The following is a 23,109-nucleotide window of genomic DNA, read 5'->3' on the forward strand; positions in this document are numbered from 1 at the left end:
AAAATTTTTCCCAAATTTGCCGATTAAATATCCTAATTAATGGCAATGCAATATTATATATATATATAATTTTTTTCTGAATACTTAATAGTTTTTATTATGTGTTAAAGTTTTTTCAATTTGTCTTACTCTCAAATAATTTTAACTTTTATCTTGTACAAAAAGAACAACTTGAGAAAAGTTATGCATTTTATGGAACCAAAGTTATTGATAAGTTTGTTTTCCCACTTTATTACGTCTCCTAATTATTAATTTTAAAGAAATTATAATTAAATTATTTATCCAATTTGTAATTCTAATACAATTTTTTGTTTAAAAAAAAGTGCTCATTAAAAAAAATAATAATAAAAATAAAATAATTGTAGAAATCGAAAACTTAGATTATTTTCATCTAATGATCGCTGATGTTCAATTAAAAACAAAAAAATACATTACTTTTTTGATGTCTGTCCTTAATTTTACTTATTTGTGTCGCTTTACTAAGTTATTAATAATTGTTTTATTGAAGTAATAGTAAATATATTATTATTATAAAGTACTATTTATTTTATTTATATGTGATATAAAACTTCTCTTTTCTAGGCTCTCTTTTTTCTTTTTATTTTGAAAACAAATTTTTAAATTCTTTTTTTCAGTTTAAGCCTTGTTTCACAGTGTAATCATTAAATGATTTTTATTTAAAATCTTGATTTGGTTTTAATGAGCGTACTTTAAAAACCCAGACGATATTTATCTAAACTTGACCTCGGAATTCTACTGCAGCTGACATTTTTGACCTAGAGGAACTTATAGAAAAGCAGGATCGCCACATCCCGAACTTTAGATCACAACTCTGCAGACTCTTGCAAAATCCCCGTCTCCACCGTACTCATATTTTTATGAGTTTTCATGATTGGCTAAAAATATTGCGATAAATGAAAGTAATGGAGTCTATTTTTCTTTATTAGCTGTTGTCAACTCTGGTGAGTAAAATCGCCCCTTATTTTGGTGGCGAAAGTACAGCGATCGAAATCGCTGCTTCATCTGGAATTATGGAAAAATTATTTTTTAAACATTCTCACCAATGCCATTACTACCCTGCTGAAGTCAAAAGTAAATGAGTAATGGTCGATGAAAATGAGGACACAAAAGTCGTTCTCCAAAGAATACCAGGTTGCAGTGATTAACGATTAATCTCTTGGAAAAAAGGGACATAAACATATGCCACAGCTTACGCAGTTAAAAATTGAAAAACAAAATTAGTCATTGATAGGTTGCGATGAAGATTTTAAAAAACCAGTGCAACTGCATATTCAAATATATTTAAACCTGCTGCTTCTTTTAGGTTAATTACTGGCCCGAAACTTGCTGCAGAAACCTCTAAATCACACAGATTCAAAAATAGTCCCACGTAACCTGTGGTTCAAGATATCCTGTGTAACTGGAGGATATGCGCAGAAAATGAATGAGTGGTTTGTTGGTGTAGATAGAAAAATTACCTGTTTTTCCTCAACAGTAGTCACTAAAGCACAGTGGTGTGCTCATAAAATGAGTAAAATTTATGTGAAAATTTCACGCCAAAACCACATGGGATCTGAAAAATCTATCTGAAGTATCTAGGATGTTAATACTTGTTCACAGATTATAGACGGCTGAATTTGGAACCGTCGAAAGTTGGGTGGATTGTATTTGGTGGAAAGACCCACCTTAACATTTTGGTCACTTTGTCATTTCTGGGTTTTCAACACCAAAACTTGCTTGAATTTCGTTTTTAAGTACACAAGAAACATATTTCCAGAAATCATTAATACCCACGGTTTTTCACACACCGATTTCGAACACGATTACATCTAATTTGATGTTTGAACAAATAATGTTTGATTTTTTCAAAATCTTTTCAGAAAACAATGTTTTCAAAGTACAGAAATATTTATACATGGCAGTCATTAAACCACAAGCAAATTATACATTCTATGGCACGTTAAAGTATACTGTATTTTACTTCAGCCTTCCAATTCCTTAGTAACTCCATAAATGAAAGAAATGTCAACTTTACAAATACAACAATGGAGGAGATATAGCATTTGAAGTTTACAAGAGCTCGCGTGGATTTACTGCTTCTGGTTCTACAATACAGAGAAACACCAACGATGTGCCAAAATACATGGAACCTCACATACCGCTTAAATTTTGAATTGCTACGTTCAGAATTCTACAATAACTTGTACAATTAAATACTATTTCTAACTCTATAATCTAGGACCCTTATTGCAGAATGCAAGTTCTTAAACATCATTGATAGCGAAAATCGGATGTCACCGATACCAAATTAAAAAAAATGCATTTAGTTTATAATACGAGTGAACAAAGTCAATAGCTTGAATGAAACTAAAAATTAAAGAAAGAAATAGTCTTGCCAAAGAGATTGCCAAACCGAGTGACTGGAATGGGCTTACAGAATAGGTTTGAACACATGTTTCTGAATAAATAAATACTTGAAAGTGAAAAATTCTAAGGAACGAATATCTATTTACTTCAACATCCAAGATGAGTAAATGACATTGCGCAATTATACATCCAATAGTTTCTTCAGTATCAGCCCATTAGAGAATTCTACAAAATTAAAAGGAATACTAGTGTTACAGATCTCCATTTCAATCCACTAGTTTAGAATTATTTCTCAAAATGTTCTAACATTCTACTGGAGATAGGCTGCATTAAAATATTTAACGAAAATAAAATCATTCACTAAAACTGGGAAAAAAAGTCAATAGCTATAAACAAGCTAATAATATATGTAAATCTTAGAAATTGAAAGCAAGATTAATACTCAGGCGAGGCTTGAAGTATTGCTAAATCTTCTGTTTTTTAACAACGCTGATTGGAAGCACCAGTCTTTATACACTAAACTATAAAATTATAATATTAAATTAGGAACTATAATTTGGGATTAGAAACACTTGGTTATGTCACCTGGTACTTTTCAATTAAATAATGTTTTGGTGGGGGCTACTACCATTTTGTATACGTGCATTACACTTTAAATGGTCACGTCACAACAGAGCAACCGTTCTTTAAAAATAATAGATAACGGAGGGAAGGGATTAGCTATGAGGTTAGCATACTGGACTCCCACGCGGAGGTCCCGGGTTCGAATCCAGCAGCTGACCCTTAGATTTTCTCTTCCTAGGAGCTTCTTACAGCTCACTGTCCGGTGATGGACAGTGTTGTCTGTAACGAGAGAACACTGTCCGGAGGCCGGCAGTGCACTGGAAAAAGCTCCGGGCGCTAATGACCTCAGCTGTTGATGCGCCAAAAAAAAAAAAAAAAAAAAAAAAAAAAAAAAAAAAATAGATAACGAAAGCTTTAAAAAGCATTTTTATAAATTGCTGTTCTATTAAAGTTGATGTAATAGGATCTAACGTACCATTTTCTTCAAAACGTTCACAAATTTTGAGCATTGTAATCCACTCAGAAATTTAAAATATTCATATTATAGTAAGTATATTTGTCCTGATCTGAATATTATTATATTAGTAACATTCTTTGACGCTAATACCAAGAATATAAAAAAAAAAGTTTGAATTTTATGTAAATATTGCTTAGAGTCTAAAAATAAAATGAAATTAAAAAATAAATCCGGTTTAATAGTTTTTCTTTTTAATTTAATCATAAATTACACTTCAAAAAACATTTAATATAATTTTTTTTTCTAATATATCAGATTATTATTACTAACTAGGTATGTGGCCACTTACTGTAATATAAGATGAAACATTCAAATTTTATTTTTAATACAAAAAAGAATTTCAGTGGTAACAAAGGATTCTTCATAATTAACTCTCTTAAGTATCTTATTTTAAAATAAAATTTTGGTTGCCTTAAAAATTGAAACCCTCAATTATTTTCTTCTGATTTTAATTCAAATGTATTCAAAGATTGCCTTCTCAAGTTGTTTAATAAATTAGCCATAAAATTGTAATTCATAAACATCCTCTTCGGTCACTAGAAGAAATGGAAATGTACGTAACTATTCTATTCTTAAAATAATTGTACTGCTGAAGAACAGTGCTTTAGCTGAAATTTAATTTAAATAAGTGGCGCGTCTGTTACGTCACGTACTGCAGCGTCTTCCTGCGCTGCATCAGTGCGCACCTCAAAATGCAACTTGACAAAATGCCGTCGGAGTCTAAACCTTTATTGACAGCTCAAACAGAAAAACCTAATCATTATTCGTGAGCATTCAGTTTCAGTGATAGCTTAAAAATTCTGTATTTAATTTTGTATACTAGTATTTAATTGAATGCTTTGCGGTTTTCAGATATCTCAAGGAATTTCGTGTGGAACAGTGTTCCCTGTTTTTACAGCATAAATGTACTCAACATAGACCTTTCACTTGCTTTCATTGGCATTTTATGAATCAGAGAAGAAGAAGGCCTGTCAGAAAAAGAGATGGATCATTCAATTATAGCCCAGATAATTACTGTACAAAGTATGATGAGACTAGTGGCATTTGCCCTGATGGGGACGAGTGAGTATAGGCTATAACATTTAAGTGAACGAATTATATAGTTTTTAAATTATTTTTCCCCTTGATATTGAAAAATATTTTTTGGTGCTCAAGAAATGAGCGATGGACCTCATCTTCAGTACAATGTGTTCATTAACTTATTAAATTAACGCACCACTTCATTATCCGTTTAAGTTACTAATTTTATTGAGGATAAGGGACTTTACTGGTTTTATAGTATTTTCTGCTTGTTATAGATGCCCATTTTTACATAGAACAGCTGGAGATACTGAACGGAGGTATCACTTAAGATATTATAAAACTTGTATGTGTGTTCATGATACTGATGCTAGAGGCTTTTGTGTAAAAAATGGAGCTCACTGTGCTTTTGCACATGGAGGTCATGATTTACGGCCGCCAGTATATGATATCAAAGAAATTCAAGTGAGTTAATATTGTATTCTTTTGGGTATGTTGCATTTGAAGCATTTGCTTGATAAAATAACCTGTTTGTATACTTTAGGCATTAGAAAATCCAGATGGAGATAATGCTCCAAACGGCCCGAACGTATTAGACAAAGAACGAAATTTAATGAATGAAGATCCTAAGTGGCAAGGTAATCTCCCGTTTTCTTATTTACTATTTATAATAGTTTTCTTCTTTTTTTGTTTATTTGTTCTTAATAGTTTTAAGTATTTCCTTAAATATTTATTCGTTGGATTATTTATAATAAACAATTGAATTTTTTAGATACGAATTACGTACTATCTAGCTATAAAACTGAGCAGTGCAAAAGACCTCCTAGGCTATGTAGGCAAGGGTATGCATGCCCTCAATATCATAATAGCAGAGATAAAAGAAGGAGCCCAAGAAAATATAAATATAGGTAAGCTGTATTACTACTTGCTTTATAAATGTTGAAGTAAGAGCTGGAATGTCATATGTTTAAGATGTATTCATTTTAAAAGCGTGATGTGAAAGTCAAGTTGAAAGTTCAGATTCTTTCAAAACTTCTTTTTTGTTCTTTTTACTGTTGATTATGTAATAGTTAGTTTTGCATACGTATCAAAGTTCGAGAAATTGAATTTTAACGAGAACACTTGTTTTTGTTCCTTTTAAAAAAATAATTAGCGAATAGTCGAATGTTCTAAGAGAGAAAACAATCGTATCATTCACGCAGGTTCTTGTCAAATCCATATTTTTATCATCTAAGTCGAATTTATCAATTATTAGTTTGTTTATTTTTATTTTTTTTATCTATTTATTTTTAGGTGCAGTAATTTGCAAAGCGTTATGATTTTATCTGAAATACCATTTAATTGCATGTACGTTACTAACATTAAAATATTGCTAAAATTTGGAGTTTGAAGAAGTTTGGTTAACTGAGATTACAGATTAACAGTATATATTCTCAGTTGATTTGAAGTTATTTACATGATTTTTCAGTTTTCTTTAGACATGGAACTAAAACCAATTACTGATTCAAATTCCCCAAAAGATTGGGGGACCAATAAGAATTGGTCCTAAATAATTGCAAAGGTGTTGAAGTGTGGAATAAAAGAAATGTTAGACCACAATGGCTCCTAGCAAATAAATACGACCACATTAGAATACAAAATTGTGGACGAGGATCTGTATTACGATAAATATTGTAATGGTATTGTAGGCATTTGTAGAAAGGTTGACAATTTTAGCATTATTAATTTGACAGAATAGAATCACGTATAGGAATGGAAATACAAGTTAAATAAGTTTGTTTTTATGTGGCAGAATTCCTGAAGACGTCGGAGACAGCTTTTAATATTTGTTGCTGGGTGTAATAAAATTCAGCGAGTTGTATTTATTTATTTATTTTCTATGGCCATTATATCACTGCATATTTGTATCACTGAGTACCGAAACAATAGGTGTATGGCATATTTTGTTTTATTTGTTATGATTTTGGATTATTAGCTGTATTCTGTAGATACCAAAGGATACAAAATAACTAATAGATCATTCTGATTAAAATATTTAGCTTGCTAAGGCATCTTTATTTTTCACTGCTTTATTTTTAATACTTTATCTAAGAAAGTAATTAATATTTTAATTTTACAATTTACCTTATCGTTTAGAACTTTGCATTCAGTTAAAATGTAACAAATATTATCACCCTTATTTCTAAGTAACCTCTTAAAATAAAAATAAAAAAAATCAAAAGTTATGCATTAAAATAAAACTAGAATGAACTGAAATTATTACGAGAGAGATTTTACAATTAAAACTAGGTTAGCCGTAAGTGCAGTTTCATCTTGAGCTTTTCCATGGTGGCTAGCACGTTTTTTGAGCCCTGGAGAATGAGTTCTGTCATCTCTTTTCTGAGGCGTGGGAGTGTAAGCGTTGTTTAAAATGTAATAAGGCTTAATTGAACTATAGATCTGTAGTTTGATCGCTTTATTTGTATCACTACAGGTTATAATTATAATTCTAAATGATAAAGAAAGGAACATTGTTAAAGGTTTTTAAAAATTAATGAAAACTACTGCAGCAATAGTAACGTAAAAAGCAATTGAAAACATTGTAAGGTTGAGTCGAAATAATAATAAATAAAAATTAATTATAACTATTCCTCAAACACTAAATTACTAAATCTTTGCAGTCAGACGACAAAGTAGATAGTAGTAATGGACGTTATTCCTTAGTTAGGAGATGATATCTAAAATGCTGATTAGGAGTTCCAACGGGCAGATTCATGGATGTCTCTTACACTTCTGGGTGGAGCGCTATGGAGAAAATAATATGTTATTACTATTTACGTTATGAAACTAAATTACCATATTATTTTATTGTATAGTTTACGAGATGGAGAAGAAATACTTATTACTCTGCGAACAGACTATTTTTTGCTTTAAAAGACTGTCGAACTGATTGTTTTAAAAGGATGAAAAAAGAAACATCAATTTCAGTCATGATATTTAATTATTTAGCCGAGCTTTAGTCCTAGGAACTAGGTCTTCTTCAGGGCTTATTGTCTATATGATATTTTTACATGGTTATTATTAGGCTATGGTTAGATCGTTATTGTATTCGAAAGTGCGGCTTAATTAAACAATCCACTGCAGTTCTAAATTCTATTTGTGTTTATTAAGTTCGTTCAAGTGGATTGGTAGCACTAATGGATGATGATGACATTTGAATGCTGTAAGTAGCAACCTTATTATTAAAAATGTGATCGATAAAGATTAATAAATTAAACATTTCAAACCATATATCTTCAACAGTGGTCTTAATAATGTGTTGAGTGGCCAAATAAAAATATACATTACATTATTAAATAAACAATCAAGAACAAATAAAAACAGTACATAAAACCCAAGTTGTTTAAATATATTAGAAGTCAAATTATACCTTAAAATGTTATTTAATTAAATTTATTTTTAAAGTTTACAAAAAAAGGACAACCAGTAGCAGATTAGGGGATGGTTAGATGAATGATGAGAATTAGTGAGTTTTCTACAAAATACTGAGAGATTTTTTTTTTTTAAATACTGAGTTAAAAGTTGTATATTATAATATAATTAATCGTGTATGGTGAGAGGGTCATAGTTTCCCAATTATGAATGTGTTGGTTATAAAGCGGACACATGAGAGTGGGAGAGTAATGAGCCATGAAGATCTGTTGGTGTGTATGCTAAAATGAAATTATTTTTTTCTAGTGGCTTATTTATTCATTTTATGTAATAATTCTTCTTCATTTTCTTAAGATTTCACTTTTGTAAGCGATTAGTTTCTACATTTATGTTCTCTTTTATTTTCAGATCAACACCTTGTCCAAATGTTAAACATGGAGACGAATGGGGCGAACCTAGTAACTGTGAAAATGGAGATAATTGTGGATATTGTCATACTAGAACTGAACAACAATTTCATCCAGAAATTTATAAATCCACTAAATGTAATGATGTTCAAACAGCTGGCTATTGCCCACGTGGTGTTTTCTGTGCATTCGCCCATATTGACCGTATGTTTTGCTTTTTATTTCTTCATTTTAAGAAGGAAATAAGTATTGAATATACTTGCGAACTTCTGGTTGAAAAAGAATACCAGCTACTTATCTCGTACACAAGATCCCTGAATAGAGAACTGAGTCAAATCCCCATTCGTCATATAGAGCAGGGTAGTTAATATGTGTCACACATCTTGCTGTAGTGGGTAATAACATACTTCTGAGAAAACTAAATAGTCACACAAACAAAACAGTCAGACAAAAAAAGAAAGTAGTCACATCCATTTTACCATTCTGTTTTTTCAGACAACTGTTTAATGAATTTTAACCAAATTTTCTGTATATTGTGACACGTCCGGAAGAACGGTAAACAAAATACTTGTGCGCCATATAGTATTGAACTACCGTGTCCCCAAAAATATGTACAATTGATACTATCCTTCAGTTTGCTTAGAGTGAGAGGGATGGGTTCCTCTCTTGTCGTTGGGGTTCACACACCCTGAAAATATCAAATAAAAAGATAAATACGTTAAAAAAAAGAAAAACAATCATAAAATTAAGTGATGAAAGTAAAGAAATAATATAAAATATATTAAAATTTATAGTTTCTCACCTCTTAAGTTGGGTGCAAATCTGAGTTTTAGACTTATTTACTCAAGCTAGACAAGATCGTCCTGAGTATACGAGTATGAATTCTAATGATAGGGTTGGGAATTCGATGTTCATCTATTTAGACCAGTGTGACCATTTCGCCAAAACTAGGTTCATTGAATTTGAGTGAATAAGGTTTAGTTAAACTAAATAATGTAAACTAAGAGCCCTTCGTTTTGTTTGTTCTTAAAAGCCCGTGTATTGGGGGGGGGGAGTGGGAGTAAGATCCACAATAGACTTTTGTCTTTTGCCGTACAGGAAGCTCAGTAATAATAAATCACCAATTGAGAAGCAGATAATAAGAACAGAATTATGTTGAAACATTAGCCTTGGCTGTAAGGTATCATTTATCGAAAGAACTGACTTCAAACACTTATCATGCCTGAGTAAAAATGTTATTTTTCTTTCACTTTTTCTTTATCTTTTTTCGCAGAGGAGATGAGTATTGCTAGAGAACTGGCGGCGCCTCTAGAATTAGGAACAACTAATTTGGCAGATTTAGTATCAAGTGTACTCCCAAGAAAAAGGAATAAGAAAAGCAGTGAATCATCTGTTAGTGCTATTATTCCACTCTTATTACTTTAGCTGAATAATGATTTTATTTTTTAAATAACTCCTAATTTTCAATTTTTCATTGAAAGAACGGAAGTGGTGACTTATCCGAATGTGCTTCAACTAGTAGTATTGGATCTAATGGCTCCCACAGTCGTGCTCCGGGAGCTCAATTATCCCATTCTAGAAATGAAAATCACATAAATTCCTTTAATCATACTTCTCAATCAGATACTCAGCTTCAGGTAAATACGAAGTTTTATTACTTTTATTTATTATTAACTAGTTACTGTTAATAGGTTATTGTAAGCAGGTTTTTATATTATAAAAAGGTTCTAAAGTTATTTAAAAAAAAAAAAAAAACTACCAAATCAACATTTATTTCAATTAATAATTTGCTTCTTGTTTGTTTTTAATCTAGGACTTATTAAGAGATCAATTGTTAACAATAGAAAATAATTCATTGCTATCAGATAATGAAAAGTCACAGGACAAACAAAATTTATTTATGGCTCTTAGCATGTCAAGCCAACATAGTAACTCTTTAATGCCAGCTGTATCATCATTACATTATGATTCTCTTGATGTAATGGGTAAGTTTATTCTTTTATTCAAAATAATAATTCACAGTCATTTCTGCGTCAAAGTGTTGGTTTCTTTCACTTCACGACTCCACTCAAATCAAAAATGGATTGTCTTGTAAAGAATTTAGTTTTCCTTTATTTTTAGCCGAGTTGGACATCAGAAAACTAACTCTTACTCTTCAGAAATGTATGCACTCATACACAAAAAAAAGTCTCTCTTATTTCCCTCGGAAATGTCCTGTTACTTTTTCTGCAACAATACTCAATACTTACAATTTTACTTCGTATACATTGTACAAAGGATTCAATAAGGATTGTTTTTTACTAGTTAACATTGCACCTTGAATGCAAAATACTAATGTTTTCATTAATTCAATTAAAGTGCGAGTAAAACTTTAATCGTTACTCGTATAACGCTCATTCCAGCTTTCAGAACAACCTTGTTCTGTCAGGAAATTTGGGATTAAATGGCATCAAACTTCTGATTTTCTTGCAAAAAAAAAAAATCACAGCTAGCACAAATCACTGAGAAAGCACACCATTTTAACGCTCTTTTTTCGTCAGAGGTCCCTTTACCCATATATTATCATGGAGAGTTTGGAAATTAGATATTATGTCAACGAATACACTTATCTAATCACATAACGGTTCCCATGGATTACAAATGCATCTCACAGCTATGTAATAGATTTCGTAACATATGACTGACAATACTTGGATGTTTTTAACAAAGGTGCATTAACTTCTGAGGTCACTGGCGCCATTTTTAAATAAATTATTTTAATTTAAGTTAATGATCTCAGGTCATTAGCGTCATTCGGAGCCTTTCATAGCACTGCCGGCCTCCAGTTAGTGAGTTTAGAGGTGTCTATAAAAAAAAAAAAAAATCTAAAGGCAGCACGTGTTTATTTGGACGGGAACCTCAGGTTTACTTACCCAACGTTATGCCACTTGAGCTAGTCCCTTCCTGTTTTTTGTTTTGTTTTTGTTTTATTTTTTGTTTGGGCGCATCGACTTACACGTATTATTAATATTGTTATTGTGGATGCTTTCCTTTTTTTTTATATCTAAGTTTTAGTTTTTATACTTACTGAAATCAAAAATGCATTAATTTTTAGGAAATGCTTTAGAAGATCTTGAAGAATCATTAGGACTTGTAGGAATTGATAGAGACTTTGAAAGTGATTCACCTACAATATCTAGCACAATATCGGCTGGTTTAGCTAGTTCAGGTGAGGTGGATTTTGTTGTTATATAATTGTTTTATTGGTGAGCCTCGTCAGCTGGGCGGTTAAAGGCGAGGCTTGCAAAATAAGATCTATCTTTTTGGTAGGTTGGATTCCCGGTCTAGGCCTTGAATTTTATTTATTGGTTAACATGAGAAATTAGTAGTACAAGTGTGATGTTTGCCTCCCTCCAGAACACATAATTTGGCCCGCCTGAGAAAAAATCATTACTTATTTTTTTAAGAAAAAAATCTTGATCAGATTGTTAATTTTTTTTTTTCAAAATCTTCAATAAAAGAAATAAATTGATTTATACAGATTGAATTTGAAACAGATATTGCTTAAGTTAATGAAAAAAGTTGGTAAAATGCTGGGACAAATTATTTAAAAGTATTTAAATTGCACATTTTATTGCGCAACAAAAATTATCTGCTGTTTCTCTACCATCCTTCCTTTAACTTCCTACGTTCATTTTTTTTTCGTCTGTTTTTCATTCACAGTACTAACGATAATGTTAATGACAAAAATTATAATATATTTTCCACTTTATGTGACTGCAGGGATGTTAGGAACATCTGCTCCAGTAAATATTCCTAGAAGTGGACATAATAGTTGCTTAGGAAGTTTTTCACCAACAAGAGCAAGTCCTTTGCATCATTTACAGTCTGGTTTTCTTTCAGCATCACGTTTTTCACATCCTGATGCGCTTGATTCTGTAAGTATAGACACAGTAATGATGAATTCGTCGATTCTTCAGTAGCTTCTTACAAGTATTGTTTTTCCATTATCGCCGCGAATGTTTGAATTTATAGCAATTTAATAGTAAAACACTTATTTAGAATCTTATGAACAAATATAAATTTAAAACGTTTTGTTTTACGGTAAAAAGGAACCGGAACACGAAATTTTTTTCTCTTTCCCCATTATGCGTTTAATAGATAATACAAAATGTAGTTTCTGTTATCATTTCAGTCACTTGCCGCTCAGTGAAGTTTTTTATTAAGACTTTACAAGTAAAAGGAATTATTGCGTTTTGCCTAATGGTATTCTGTATGTGTATGAGCGGTGAACAGTAGTTTAAAAACGAGTCACAGAAAGTAACTTCTCTTCATTTTTGTTAATTATTTAGAACAGGACAATAATGATACAGAAAAATCCGGAAGACCTTGACGGAATGGATTTTTAAGATTTTCTCAAAAACTATTCCAATGATTTTCTTAAAATCATTAATTTCTTTACATTAATATTTTATAAATTTATTTTACGGCAATTTTGGGTAAGGAGTGATTCAGGATTCCCTAAACTGATATTGAAGTGGATTGAAAGGTTCTATATTTTTCACAACTACATATATTAAAGATATATTATTATATTATTTTAGTACCGTTAACACAGAGTTTATTTCTAGTATTTGAAATTCATCCACAGAGTTGAAAGACAGATTTACAATTTATAACCAGTATTAGAGAAATTTGTGTGGATGTTTGCACCATATTTTTTAAAATGTGTTTGTAGCCTTATACCTTTCTTGTAAAGTGTATTTAGTGTGGGTGTTTACACCAGATTTTTAAAAATGTGTTCATAGCTTTATAACTTTGTGTTTATAGTCTTTTCCCTAGGATGTGATCTAATGTTTTTCTAGTGAAATAAAAAATAAAATTTATAATTTTCAGAGTTTACTCAATCATGGCGGAAGTAATCACGCTAATAGCGGAACAACAAAATTAGGAAGCTTAACTAATAACAGTTTATATGATTATGGAATTTCGCCAAGTAATCGTAACCCTTTAGGGAATTCTCCGTTGGTCAGTAGCTTTTCTATTAGTCCATCAATAAATAACAGCACAGCTTCTGAGGTAAATTTATTGTTTTGTTTTTTAAATATTAAAAAAATAGAACTTTTTCTTGGTACAGATCTCTTTTAAGCTTCAATATTGTATTCACAATATTATCATTAGCTATTGTTTTTTCTAAAATAGTCAACTTGGCGCTGAAAGAAAAAACAAAAACAAATTAAATTTGGCTGGGAAGTGTGTGATTTTACTTCATCATTCCATTTTAAGGCTACTTCTTTTTAAATTATTATTTTTGTACATATTGATTTTGGATCCGTCTGACAATTTGGAAGTATACTCATAATTTAACAGCGAAAATCGCAGAAGAACATTCGTATATATGTATTTTATCGGGGGAAAAATAATTGTCAAATAAATGTAAAAATATAACTCGGTTTTTTAAATGCATAACATTACCAGCGTACAGAAATAATTGTTTCGACAATATAGCCTACTACTTGTATTACTCTTATTTCATGATCGGCTGTATAAGAAGATAACATGTTGAAAAGTGGAAGGGATTGAAGCAATTTTGTTGTGGACCACCAATTGTGTGGATACCTTTAATCTTACCTATATATATGCAATAACTTTTATTTAACTTTTTCCCTCGAAAATTAATTTTATGGTAGTTTTTCAGAGGAGGTAAGGCTTTCCACCAAAGTGAAATTTTATTGAATAACATCTAACAAATGAGGACTAAATGAGTTGTTTAAAATTCCAAACCTAAAAAAATTATTTGACACGAAGAGGGAATTTACTGAAGTGGTTTTTCGCGATTTTTGCAATTTCTATGAACATTTGAGAGAAAATAAATATGTAGCAAAATTATATATTGATGTATAATGTTATTTATGTGATTCCTTTGTGAATAATGTTTAAGAAACCAAGGCTTTAATGTTCGAAATAAACACATTACAGGATAAAAGAAAGTCGTGAGAGAAGATGTTCTATACCTAAGTTTTATATTATATTGTTTGTTGTTGCATTTTGACTAGAGACAAGAAAAAAAAGATGCTTTTTAAATTAGTGTTGCAACTAAAAACAAATTGTGATTATAAATTGTTAATTAAGTTGCAAAGCTGCTTTGAAAATGTTCAAAAATTCGTTCTATTTCTTTTTCTTTTTTCCGAATAGAGGAAGGTTGCTTCTCTTCGAACTATTTTTTTCCAATCATCTTAGCTTCAAATATTTCGATCTAGGTTGTAGTAGAGATTATTGATTAACTACTGCGGGGCTCTATATAGAGAATTTTTTCTTACTTTTAAGTGTTCTTATTTAATGTTTTGTCTACTAATCTGTGTATAATAGCAGTCATGACAAATTATGAATCCACCCCAGCATTACATTTTGAAATATAAGTAGTAGTAAAAAAATTAATGGCCTAGGGTAATTGTAGGTAGCAAGGTTGAGAGAAGAAGTAGCTGGAAATAGAAACAAATTAGCAACTTGTGAAGAAAGATTCAGCCAAGCTAGAGGAGCATGTGAAGCTTGGCAGAGAGAAGCAGAAGAAGCTAATCGTAAGGCAACCATTGCTGAACAACAGAGAGATGAGGTTAGTTGCAAATTATGTACAGTGACATTTTTACATTGTCTAACTTTGAGTTATCTCCGGACACACGTTTTGAGGTTTCTCAATAAATTTTAGGCTGGTTTTTATTAATTGGTCAGGGCCCCTCTGTCCTAAGTTAGCATTACTCAAAAACAGAAAATTGCAGTTTAAATTTGATATTTCGTTTTAGCTACTATCAAGAAGCACCTGTAATATAATCTTTGATTCAGAATCATATTTCACTCAATTTCACGGAAATACAAATATTTATTTTTTATTTTATAGTAGTTCTGGAGAATTTTTCAATTCTCTAAAGCGTCTTTTCAATGAATGGTTTGGTATGTTTTAGTTACCACCTTTTTAAATTTGTAGGACACTTGTTACTAAAATTCCTAGTTTGTAGAAAATCACGTGATAGAGACGTGAATCGTTTACTTGGTCGACATTTTTTTAAGTTTCTTATATCGTCTTGTATCAACTAATAATCGTCGTCTTAGTTACAAACCCGTCATTTTTGTTTCAAATGCTTGTAATGAAAATAAAGATGAGAAATGGGGGAAGTGCTTAGCGCAGTAGTTAATACCATGGACTCCCACGTGGAAATCCCGGGTTTTTTCCTCACTAAATGCTTCTACAGCTAAATGTGTGTTGATGGCCACGTTTGATGTGAGTCGAGAACATTATACGGAGGCCAGCAATGAACTGAAAAACTGGGCGACAAAAATTCTCCCTCGAAGTCACGCAGTCATAAAAGTCCTTTCTTTACGGAGCTAATTAAATTTTATTAGCCAGCTACTATTTTGTAAAAATCCGAAGTTAGAAGTAAGAAAATTTTGTGAATTAAAGTTGGAGAAAGTCGTGCTACCTTTTTATTTTTTTCGCCCTAAATTTTATAAACATTTTTATTGTATGATTATGCCATAATTAAATTTACAGGCAATGAGTCAAGCTAAAGCATTACAAAAAGAGGTTGATTTACTGCAAGGATCACCATATTTACATGGACTTCGAAGAGTATCAGAATTAAAATCATTGCCGTTAACTACATTGAAATCAATTCAAGCACAATTGAGAAGTGATTTAGAACAAGTTGACAAGGTAAAATTTTATTTTAACAGTCTTCTGTGAAATTTTATAAGGATCTATAAAAAATAAAATAAAAAAAACATGAGACTACGTTTGTACATTGTATGCAATTAAAGTTACAATAGAAAATAGGGAGCAGTGTACACTTGGAAATTTGTTTCAATGATGGCGTGCTAAGGTTGAATTCGGAGTTATTTTGTTAAAAAAAAATTTGGACAACCAATAATTTCTCCATTAGACTTATTACTAGTACAAGTCGTACTCTTTATGCTATTTATCTTTTGTTTACTTCAATGGTACGTTGTAAAGACATTATATATTTTATAGGAAAAAGGACAGTTATTTTTGAAAATTAAAAAATCAATTTGCACCTTGTTTGTACAATGTTCAAATAATATGTAATTTGCACCATTCTTTATACAATGTACAATTAATATGAAAATAAAGTTACAATAGAAAAACACGTCATTTCTGCGAAGGATGTTTATATCATCTAATGCCCATTTTGTATTGGTTTTACTTTCGTTTTTTAATTATCTTACACTTAGTAAATAGTAAATTAATCACAGATCGTGCAGTACCAGAGCAAATTGGCACATTTATAGTTCAACTAGTAAAGTTCCTACCGAAATGGCTACCAGCGTCAATGCCCAAAGATTAAAGAGATTACTTTCTTCCTTTATTAATCAATAGAAAGATTGAAGGAAATTTTGTACACCTTTAAAGGGCTTTGCCTTTTCTTTTTTTTCCTACCGCTGGCTGAGTAAAAAAGTGAATGAAACGGATTGATGAGCATTTAGGGTTGCTTAGTGAGAATTTTAATCTTAAAGTGCATACCTGAGCTATATTTGACTTACAGAATTATAGATTGTGATGTGTTATTTATTAATAATTATCTTGAGTAATTTTGTCATTTGTTCATTATTTCGGTTTGCATGTAGTTAAAGAATAAAGAAGTATCACCAAAAACTAAATTGTTCAAATATTTAAAATTTCCCTACTACTTCTGTTACTTATGATGCTGTTACTTATCATGACATCATTTGGGATTAGTGCTCGTGAATTGTGTTCAAAATGATTAAGTCTCTAGTGCAGCGATTGACAATACACATATGTCTAACTTTTATTTTTGGATTCTTAATATTGAACATCGATATTTTTAGCATTGATTTAGAGTATATAGAATATTATTGCCAATTCAACTATTACAGTTACTTTTTTTCTAATTGCAGGAGTTATATTTACAAACAGCTACAAAATGCATGGTATGCGAAGAGAGAAATCGGACAGTAACACTTGGTCCATGCAATCATTATGTATTGTGCAGCACTTGTGCACCATCACAAAAGGATTGTCCATATTGTCAGACACCAATAATAGCTCATTCAACGCCAACGACTACAGCATTACACGCATAGCCACTTTATTCTTCTCCTTCTTCTGTTCATCGACGTCAACATCTCCGTATGCATCATCTCTCTAGTCTTTTGGATGATTTTGATAATTCACAGTAGTCTCACCCACTTTTGTACCATCATTATTCTCTCATAATATTGTTTTCTTCTTCTTCTATCTGGCTCCCATCTCTTAGCGCACATAATAAAACAATATCTTCAGCAATTTGTGGAGGAGATTTTTCCCAGAGATAAAAATTATGTCAATAAAATATGAATTTTGTTTTCAAGTACGAATTAAAGCAAATAATATAGCATACTAAAATCGAATGTTAATACTCTTTTGAGACGATTCAAAAAATTTAAATTACAAAGCCAATTGTTGCTATATAAGAAGACTTATTTAAATAAAAAGAAATACTTTGGAAAGAAAAAAAGTTGGAAATATATTTGAATTTTATATAAATAATAAAATAACCATGTGTTAAAAAAAAAATCTATTAACCAAAACAAAGATAAATAAACATAACTTTTATGGAAGTATTTTGGCCTAATACTTTTATAAGAAGAAATTGGAAAAAAGGCCTGCTGCAGTGAATGAGGACTTATTTTCAAATTGTGTGTATTTTTGTGTGACCGCGTGTGCTTAGCGTAACAAATTACAGTGTTACCGATTTATAAAAATATATAATATATATTCATAATATATACATTATAAAGAAAAAACAAAATAAAATTAAAAATAGCTAGACAAGTTTTCTATTGTTTTTCGTATAAACAAAAGAAACAAAATAACAAATGTCTTATATATTTAAAATAATAAAGTTATAAAATGTATGTGTAATTCTTTTTAATTTATTTTATAATTTAATTGGGAATAAAATCAAATATTATTTTATGTAAAGATTAAAAAAATAAAAAGAATGATTATCCTGTTTTATATTTTACAAAATGCAATTTGCGTAACTTTTATATTTAATCCATCCCCATCATTGTTCTTTTTTTGTGCTACAAAATTACCTGCAAAAATAATTCTTAAATTAAAAAAAAAATTAATTAATCCCCAGTGATTTATCGATTGTAAATAGGACTATTTAATGAAACTTTAAAAAATATAAGAAATAAAATAATGGAATTTGATGAAAACTTGTCTAAATTTGAATGATGATAATAATTCTGTCGTTTTTTATGTTTCATTGTTGATTATTAATAATATTATAACACAAAAAAATGAAATAGGTAGTAATTAAGAATTTTATTACATTATCAGATAACGAATGGAAAATGAATAAAAAGTTATAGTTATATATTTAAATATTGATATCTTAATTAAAAATAATAATAATAATAATAACTAATTTTTAATATTAGTTTTTCTCTTAATATAATCAGGAATTTTATATGAAATAATAAAAAATATTAATTCATAAGATTTAAAAGGAAATTTTTTTATTATTATTATTATTTTAGGTGTTATTTATAAGAGAATTAATTATTTTTAAAAAATAAGAAATAAGAGAAAGTAATAAGTAATGAAGAAAAACTCATACTATTAGTAAGGTGTAAGGGTCCGGATTTCACAATTTTTTCAATTGCTGTTTTTCTTTCTGGGTCGTTATTTTTTATCCAGTCCCCTAAAAGCAGATGCTGCATTTTATTTTTTTGATTAACAATATAAATTAAACCTTTTTAATATATAATTATAATCTATTTTTTCTTGATTATAGGAGTTCGCTCTTTTCTTTTAATTTGAGAAATTTGAAAATCGGACTAGTTCCTTCGAACTTTATTCCTTCCTGTATTATAACGATTTTCTCCCTCTTTCTGTACAATGTGTTAAACAAACTTAAAAAGTTTTTTAAAACTTGGACAATTAACAAATAATAAAATTTTATAAAATCGCTTGAATTTATGTACTTTCGTTTTCTTCGTAGAACATATCTCAATAATGTATCTATTTTTATTTATTTATTTCGTTAATAAAATGTTGCAATACGAAAATGTTCTCATTTTATTTAATATATATGTGTATACATAGTAACAATTAAATGAAATGAGTATACCTAGAGTGATCGATTCTTTTTTTCAATTTTTTTTTTTAATTTATGTTTTTATTTTTAATAAGCTTTTTTCTTCTTCTGATTTTTGTTTTATGTATTTTAAAAGAATATCTACATCTGTTTTCAGAGTATGCATTTTTAATAGTATTTTACTATTAGGTTTAATTGGAACTTAAAAGAGTTGATGGGAAAATAAGTTTTCAATGGTGGAAATGAAGGAGTATACATCCCTTTATATTCTAAAATTAGTCTGTACATAACATTAACATTAAAATAGTATCCCCGCCAATAAAAGTCCTTAATATATCCTTCTTTTTTATGTTACTTTAAACCAGTTCATCAATAACCATTGTTTTTCAACAACTGAAATTCGTACATAATGCTATTTAAAAAAATGAACCCTCTTCTGATTTGATATGATTTATTTATTTATTGTTCGAATTACTTTTGTTTTTTTTTTCACAAAAAAAAGTTAGGTGTAATAAAAAAAAGTCAAATATATTGCATGTTTTTGAATCCAACAATATGTTGTATAAACATTAAAATTAATTTTTAAAAATAAATCAAAAAAATTAGGATGGGTTAATATCAGAACCTCGGAGATGACAACACTAAGTCAATTTTTTTTTCAAAATTTCTTCTTTTTAATGTTTCTAATAAAAATTTTTTTTAAAATTAGTCAACCATCTGTTAATATGTATCTACGTTACTTACTATCCACCAAAGATTTAAGCTAAATAACTCCCGTGGACTTATAAGTAAGAAAAAACCTCGAAAAAATCTTCAATTACTCTCCTGTAAAAAATTAAAAATGTGACAGTGTTGTATACCTACGAGGTACTGATATACATATATTTTTTCTTTACTTAGCTGAATTTTTTTTATTGTGAATTCCATTATTTTTCTGCCCTAGAGATTTTATAATTTTTATCGCTTTTTTAACTTTGTTTTTAGAATATTAAAGAAATTAATGATCAAAAAATGTGTAACAATTTTTTTAATTTGATGATAGTTAATTTTTTTGTTTCTAAGATTGTCTTCCAACATATCATTTTCACAAATTAGCGGCTTCTAAATATTTCACCAACTAAAAAATGAAAACTTTTTTTTATAATAATCGTTAAGTGTAATAAATTAAACAATAGTTTTCGGTGGCTAATTAATTTCCGAACGATTCGGTAAAAACGAATGATTTTAAATGAAACAGATTTTTAAAGTTTTATTACAGCATTAACTTAATATAGAAGTTAGCTATTTTATTTTTTCTTATTTCATTATTTTAAAAAAAAGTTTTTATTTAATATCTTATTCTTAATCATTCCTAAAAAATTTTTCGTATAAAATATATGCAATTGGTTAATAATTTAATTTTAAAAAAACTCATTATCTGGAAGTTTTTTGTACTTAATCATTTAAACCAAAACTTTGAATAATTAAAAAAAATTGTTTATTTGCAGAATCTTTTGACTTATTTTTTCTTTTTTGAATGAGTTACATATTACTTTTTCTTTCTACTTCATAATGAAAATAGAACTTATATATTACACTAAGCATCACCAAACGTGGATATTCCATTAAAAAATAAAATAAAATGATTGAATGCTTTACAAATCAAGCAAACGATTCTCAATTGAACTGTTCGAAAGAAGAGTGCAATGTTTTAGTTAATGGGCAGTTGAAAAATATATTTTGAAATTGTATAAATGTAATTTTTATATGCATTTAAAATAACAAATTTGAAAATATATTGTGTCTTGATTAAACTAGGTTTTAAATGACATATTTAAAAAAAAATAAAAAAAAAAATGTAGACAAGCAATATACCTAGTTTCTATTATCTAAAGCGATTACAAAAATACAACAGTATAATTAGTACATAATGAAGTAAAATAAAATGAAATCAGTTTAAAAAAAAGTATGTGGGATTTGCATAAGAATTGTAAAATTAGGCATATAAAAATTATAATTTAATATCTTTATATTGAGAGAAATTATTTGTTCTCGTTTTTAATGATGTGAAGCCGTTTTTACAAGGAGAATATAATTAAGTTACTTGAATGAATAACGTAGGAACTACTTTATATTTTTCATTGAAACCAAGTTTATATGAATTATAATAAAAATGATATTTATGTAATATAAAGTAGATATCCCAAAGCTTTTATTTATTATTCTACCCTAAGAATTTGTTGTATTCTTCTACCATTACTTACTAGTTGATAATATGCAAAGCTGGTAGGGATAACACTCCAAAACAATCTAAAATTACACTTTTTTATTGAAGCGCATTTTATACATTGAAGTGAAATATCCCAGTTACGTTAAACGTAACTGCATAAATTTAAGCAAATAAAGTCGATATTTATTAATGCAGGATAATGCTAAATTAGTAAGATCCTCAACAAAAACGTTAAGAACTTGCTTGCTGAGAAGAAATTGATATAAATAATGGTTAAGTTCAGTTACGCAGAAGGTGCTGATAAGGAGAATATACATGCAGATTTGAAACAATAAGGGGCATAGAGGCATTATTCAAAGCAGAAAGTACATGTCCTGCGAATCCACGTCGTTCGCATTGGCTAACAGGAAAAAATGTTCAATACATCCTAATCCATCTGAAATGTTAGTTGTTAAGAGATCAATCCTCGCCGCAGTACAAAAGTGTTTATAAATTGCTCCGCGGTATCCCAAAGCTTTTTATATTATTCTACCCAAAGAAGTTTTTACAATACAATTCTTTAAACGGTTTTTTGTCTATTGTATTATAACCCTTAGAAAATCACTGAAATCCACTGATCCTGTTCCATGATTTCCCAGTTAAGTCGTTAGGTATTACAAGTAAAAGCATTATTTGGAGCAGACTACTTACTGTGGTGTTTGGAATGGTGCAAGAAACATTCATTAAGTGCTTTATTAAATAACATAAAAACTTTATTTTATGCCACATTTATAATCTAAGGAAGAAAGACTTTGGAAATTAAAACTGTTAATTTTTAATTACTATTGATCATCTCTATCGTTAAACATATGTGGTCTACTTAAGTCAGACTGCACATTACAAATGGTAATTAAAGAAGCATATTTTCAATACTGCAAGAAATCAGATCTCTAATGGTTAGTGAATGTGAAGCCTTCAACCTCTTGTTAATGAGGTTTATTTTCTTTTTTAAAAAGTGACTTTGGTAACTAAATGAATTTCACTTGCACAATTACAAAGGCTACAAACATGTAGTTTTTAAACTTCATAAATGTTCATGGCGAGGATATTTGTTTAGTGAACAAGTAACTTTCATGTAGAAATAAATATCTATATTTACAATGTGTCCTTTTTGTCATTCTCACCTTACAAAATAAAAAAAATTAATTTTGAGATTTCATTAAATGCATTCGATTTCTTATAAAATAGTAATTTATCGTATTTATAAACACATTAATCAAAAATTACCTTATAACTTATCATACACAAGTATTTAAGGTTTCCAATATAAGTACAAAATTTTTTGACTAAATGAAAGAATACCAAGTGATTTTAATAGAAATAAATTGTTGTTTAGACAAAATTTAGTGAATATTTTTTAGCGCTGACTGAAACGAATTTGAATCGCAATCACATTTTGAATCATTAGCTTCAAATATGACAGAGCTCATGGAAATGACGCTGAGCCAATCAAATAGTTCGTTATTTTCACCAATA

At 29.3% G+C, this 23,109-nt stretch overlaps 1 protein-coding gene and 1 long non-coding RNA gene across 5 annotated transcripts; one reads left to right on the plus strand and one right to left on the minus strand.

The window, feature by feature from the left end:
* Positions 1–3,081: 3,081 nt before the first annotated feature.
* Positions 3,082–21,572, plus strand: unk (RING finger protein unk). Of its 4 annotated transcripts, none has more exons than XM_074140900.1 (15): positions 3,082–3,477; positions 4,301–4,510; positions 4,747–4,933; positions 5,013–5,106; positions 5,241–5,376; positions 8,288–8,490; positions 9,560–9,678; positions 9,768–9,923; positions 10,100–10,271; positions 11,381–11,494; positions 12,049–12,203; positions 13,162–13,344; positions 14,723–14,878; positions 15,812–15,973; positions 17,194–21,572. In XM_074140900.1, exons 2-15 carry the CDS (start codon positions 4,395–4,397, stop codon positions 17,377–17,379), a joined length of 2,139 nt encoding a protein of 712 aa, XP_073997001.1. In that variant the 5' UTR covers positions 3,082–3,477; positions 4,301–4,394; the 3' UTR covers positions 17,380–21,572. The 4 variants fall into 4 exon arrangements, with proteins under 4 accessions (XP_073997001.1, XP_073997000.1, XP_073996997.1 ...); XM_074140899.1 differs by lacking the exons at positions 3,082–3,477; positions 17,194–21,572 and adding exons at positions 3,793–4,214; positions 16,531–17,158; XM_074140896.1 differs by lacking the exon at positions 3,082–3,477 and adding an exon at positions 3,799–4,214.
* On the minus strand, positions 19,432–23,024 carry LOC141460699 (uncharacterized). Its single transcript, XR_012462301.1, has 2 exons — positions 22,861–23,024; positions 19,432–22,757 (listed from the first exon to the last, which is right to left on the minus strand). It is a non-coding gene; the product is annotated as an uncharacterized lncRNA (long non-coding RNA).
* Between the last annotated feature and the right edge of the window lie 85 nt (positions 23,025–23,109).

The sequence above is a fragment of the Rhodnius prolixus genome, unplaced genomic scaffold (genome assembly GCF_049639745.1).
Source record: "Rhodnius prolixus isolate KJV_2025 unplaced genomic scaffold, Rpr scaffold_6, whole genome shotgun sequence".
In the NCBI taxonomy this organism is placed as follows: Eukaryota; Metazoa; Arthropoda; class Insecta; order Hemiptera; family Reduviidae; genus Rhodnius; species Rhodnius prolixus.

Bases quoted from the DNA above. Each gene is read 5' to 3' on its own strand.
- unk (XM_074140896.1), top strand. From the start codon at position 4,141: ATGCAACTTGACAAAATGCCGTCGGAGTCTAAACCTTTATTGACAGCT. The intron at 5,377-8,287 runs GTAAGCTGTATT...TTTTATTTTCAG, and splicing joins CCAAGAAAATATAAATATAG to ATCAACACCTTGTCCAAATG. The intron at 9,924-10,099 runs GTAAATACGAAG...TTTTTAATCTAG, and splicing joins AATCAGATACTCAGCTTCAG to GACTTATTAAGAGATCAATT.